Source organism: Electrona antarctica (assembly GCF_951216825.1).
Source record: "Electrona antarctica genome assembly, chromosome: 20".
Taxonomy (NCBI): domain Eukaryota; kingdom Metazoa; phylum Chordata; class Actinopteri; order Myctophiformes; family Myctophidae; genus Electrona; species Electrona antarctica.
The window spans coordinates 42,950,188-42,954,475 of NC_136801.1; the positions used below are offsets into that span (position 1 = coordinate 42,950,188).

The following is a 4,288-nucleotide window of genomic DNA, read 5'->3' on the forward strand; positions in this document are numbered from 1 at the left end:
GCGCAAAGTACGGTTTGTGGAGACGATTTACAGTTTGGACCAAAATAAAGCATTTAATTTATTGTTAAAACAAGAACTGCTTTGGAGGCTATAACTCTACTACCTTGTAGATGGACTCAAATGGGTTAAAACAAAAAACAGAAAGAAAGCTGTACAGCTGTAATATCATCAGCAATTGTGGGCAAAACTAAGTACGCAAAGACTATTGTAATGCTTACAGAATAGCTTTGCTGTACAATTATTCAGTGGTGTCTTAATAAAACATTAATGCCTGAATAAATTAGAATGTGAGATTGTGAAAAGTACATAAAATGGGACTATCATGTACAATCAGCAGCACCAATTTAGTGATGTGCAGAACACTTATCCCTAGACAAGTAGCCTATTGGTACTTTTACTCAAGTACTAAACTTGAGTACTATTGTCCACTGATTATAGTATTAGGTATTATGTGCACACTGATGGAGTGATCACTTGGGGTCTCTCACTTGCAGTCTCAATTAAGACATGGACAGGAACACCACTCGACAAAGGGCAAATAAAAACACAAACCATTTTATGGAAATGATAAACATTAATTTTATTTGTTCAAATACCCTGTCGGACAGGTTTCATACCAAACGTTTACAAAGCATGCACATCCAAGACATGCAGTCCTAGACGCGAGACAATGTATACAAGATTGGATAGCAATTTCTATTTTTATCATTTACTATAGTCCTACTAGACCCCAAGAAATTACATCTTACCACAAAAGATCACAGGATCTACTGAATGTGTCAAACTGACATATTGAGCCATACAATGTGGCTACCTTCACATTCAGTAGATCCTGTGATCTTTTGTGGCCAGATGTAATTTATTGGGGTCTAGTAGGACCATAGTAAATAATACAAATATCTATAACATTTCGTATAAATAAAAAAAATACATATTTAGCTCCATGCTCGAATGGCCTGGCACCTGTCAAAAACAGCAAAAATCGCTAATTCTAAAGAAAAACTGCAAATGAAATTAAGACTAATCTTTTACTTACAACCTAAAACATGAACCTTGGTTGAAAAAGTTATCCTTTAAGTACATTTGTATGCCCAATACTTTTGTACTTTTACTCAAGTCAATTTTGATGAAAGCAATAGAATACACCCGCACACTGTATTTGCTCGATACATGAGTATTTTCTTATTTAATGAAGCAACGTTTTGGTCCCTCCGGACCTACCTCAGGCAATGACTCACTGTATTTCTACATTACAGTATTTATACTTGTATTTAGGTAAAACATTTACATTTACATTTTCCACCACTGCTGGTCTTCGTGTCACACTGTTCACAGTGATAGGGTTTCTATTGCACATGTGTGGGCTCATGAAGTTCTAGGCTGCGTTTCGTAGCAAATGCTTTCCCACATAACTCACAGTGGAACGGTTTAAAGCCTGTGTGAACACGCATGTGAACTTGCAAACCGCTAGGGCGACTAAAAGACTTCCCACACTGGTCACATTCATAGGGTTTCTCATCTGTGTGAGTTATCTGGTGTTCTTGTAAGTTGGTAGTAGTGAAGCTTTTCCCGCACTGATCACAACAAAAAGGTCTATGTCCTCTGTGAAATCTAAGGTGGACATTCAGGTGGTCATTGGTCCTGAAACTTTTGCCACACAGTTCACAGTGGTACGGCTTCTCCCCTGTGTGGATGCGCTGATGGACCTCCAGAATGCCTTTTGTATAACAACGCCTCCCACATTGTTCACAAGAGAAGGATTTCTCTCCTGTGTGAACGCTCTGGTGTGTTTTAAGCTCGGACTTCTGAATGAACTTTTTTCCACACTGGTCACAACTGTGGGGTTTCTCTCCAGTGTGAATTTGCTGGTGTCTTTTAAGGTGGTACATTGAACCGAAGTGTTTTCCACACAGTTCACACGGGTACGGCTTCTCGCCTGTGTGAACTTGCTGGTGTTTTTTAAGGTTGTGCATATTACTGAAGTTTTTTCCACACTGATCACAACTGTGGGGTTTCTCTCCAGTGTGAATTTCCTGGTGTTTTTTAAGGCGGTGCACATTACTGAAGTTTTTTCCACACTGGTCACAGGAGTGGCAGATTGCTTTATCCAAGCTTCTTTGTTCATTCACAGCTGACAGGACAGAGACGCCAGACTGGTGATGCAACGCTGTATTGAAAACAAAGACAAAGGGAAATGGTTGAGAGGAAGAAATATTCTGTTATTTAGGCCTTTAAAAGGTTATATTGCTTAAATGAATATGCATGCCATATTCAAGACCAGTGTTTGGCAGTTACGAGTCACTAGTAATATATTACTGTGATACAATTACTTTCCCCAGTAACAAGTAGTATAACGATACAGTAATAGCATATTTCTCTGCCAAAACATGCTGCGTTACTCCATTTGTTTGGTTCATTCATTCAGATATGCACTCATAGAAGCAAGTTGTCGCATGGCATGCAAAAATGAGCCGGAAGGCAAAGCTCTCTGTCTACCGAGCAATCTTTGTTCTACTCTCACCTATGGTCATGAAGAGTGGGTCATGAAAGTAAAATAAAAAAGCCCTAAAGACACGTATACACGTCCAAGCCCACCTGTGGTTTGATTAGAAAAGACGTATACACGTCCAAGGCCAAAATTGTCTCTAACCACTGCATGTCAATAAGTACAATACTCATCTAAATGTGAGGAGAAAGCGCTATATAGTTGGGTTGTTTATGGCAGTTCTGTGAATGCAGAGAGCAAAGGTCTGTTTCTCAATGGATTTGTCATCACAAATGTCAATTTGACCAAAAGATGACCAAATATGCTACGAAGCTAACAACATGCAGGTGTGTATGAACGTGCCGCCATGGGGCGGAGATTACCTGGTGGTTTGGACATCTGGTTAGGGAGGTCCTCGATACACGTCCCGCTGGAAGGAGACCCCCGGGCAGACCAAGGTTGAGACGGAGGAATTATATCTGCTGGGAACGCCTCGGGATTCCCCAGAATGAAGTTACAAATGTTGCTCTGGAGAGGGAAGTCTGGAGCTCTCTGGAGGAGCTGTTGAGAAGGATGATGAGACAGCCTCACGGTACGCCAAGGGGGGGTGCCACATAGAAGGATGATGAGACAGCCTCACGGTACGCCAAGGGGGGGGGGGGGGGGGGGGGGGGGGGGTGCCACATAGAAGGCAGCCCAGAGCAGGCATTCCAGTACCGTGAGGGATTGATAGTCAAAATCACAAGCTGGTATATAAGCTCTTACCGACCAGGAGGAAGAAAAGCGGAAGAGTGTGTGGGACGCACTTATAGAGTGACGTCGCACCCACAGGTGTGATTAATTTGGTATAATGCTCCTGATCCGAGGGTTATTTGAGGTTCACTTGAAATTAAATAAAACCAAAGACTCTCTATAAACAAAAGTGCTTTTCAAGGTCTGTTTACCTCACGTTTTCTTTCTGCAAAGTAACAGGTCTTCTTGCCTGCAGGCTAACCCAACAATACACTGGTTTAGTATGCAGGCACGCACGCAGAGAGACGTCAACTAGGACTGAAACTGGCTCTTGAGGCCGTAGAAGAAACATTTATGGTTCCAAAGTTACTTTAAATAACACCTTTTTAACTGTTATTATGTTAATACTTCTATGAAAAAGTAGTTCTCAAACCTTTTAGTGTCAAGAACCCCCACATGTATACATATTTGAAAGTGGAGTAAAAGTACAATATTTACCCCCGAGATGTAGTAGGAGTAGAAGTAAAAGTATTGAAAATTGAACATACTAGTGAATTAAAACAATATATATTAAATTATTTTGATCAGTGACGCATGGCTTGGGTCTGGAGTGGAGAGCTGTGTGAGTGTGTGTGGAGTGAGTGTTTGTAGGGGAGCACACCTGAGCTGACAATGGCAATCAGCCCAGAGTGCTGATGGAAGACACCTGTGGGTGATTGGTGCAGTTGTGGTGGTGGAAGGGGAGTTGAGTTGTGAATGGTCTTGTCCACCAGAGGCTGCCATTTGTATTGCCTGAGGAAATTCTCAACAATATATATACCTCAAAGGTACACTAATTGAGTAAATGTTCTGTGTTACTTTCCACCACTGATCACCAGTTTATTCATCTGTATTGATGAGAGAGCAACATGCAGCTGTGGCAGACGGCCTTCTGTAATATGTAATCAATACTGTACTTAACACCTCAAGCATGGGGAATCTCAATATGGTATCAATTATGTATTTGTTAACACCTCAGCCATGGGGATCAATATGATATCAATTATGCATTTGTTAACGCCTGAGCCATGA

General features: G+C 41.2%; 1 protein-coding gene across 2 annotated transcripts; it reads right to left on the bottom strand.

Moving 5' to 3' along the window:
• Positions 1-571: 571 nt before the first annotated feature.
• Positions 572-3,839, bottom strand: LOC306912758 (uncharacterized protein). 2 transcript variants are annotated; one of them, XM_079489201.1, is made up of 4 exons: positions 3,716-3,839; positions 3,430-3,474; positions 2,869-3,046; positions 572-2,167 (listed from the first exon to the last, which is right to left on the bottom strand). In XM_079489201.1, the coding sequence occupies exons 1-4, from the start codon at positions 3,761-3,763 to the stop codon at positions 1,347-1,349; spliced, it is 1,092 nt and encodes a 363-aa protein (XP_079345327.1). In that variant the 5' UTR covers positions 3,764-3,839; the 3' UTR covers positions 572-1,346. The 2 variants fall into 2 exon arrangements, with proteins under 2 accessions (XP_079345327.1, XP_079345328.1); XM_079489202.1 differs by lacking the exon at positions 3,430-3,474 and having other exon boundaries at positions 3,716-3,826.
• Between the last annotated feature and the right edge of the window lie 449 nt (positions 3,840-4,288).

Bases quoted from the DNA above. Each gene is read 5' to 3' on its own strand.
- LOC306912758 (XM_079489201.1), bottom strand. From the start codon at position 3,763: ATGTTCAATTTTCAATACTTTTACTTCTACTCCTACTACATCTCGGGG. The intron at 3,475-3,715 runs GTAAATATTGTA...TTGTTGGGTTAG, and splicing joins ACTCCTACTACATCTCGGGG to CCTGCAGGCAAGAAGACCTG. The intron at 2,168-2,868 runs GTAATCTCCGCC...TTTTCAATACAG, and splicing joins CCAGATGTCCAAACCACCAG to CGTTGCATCACCAGTCTGGC.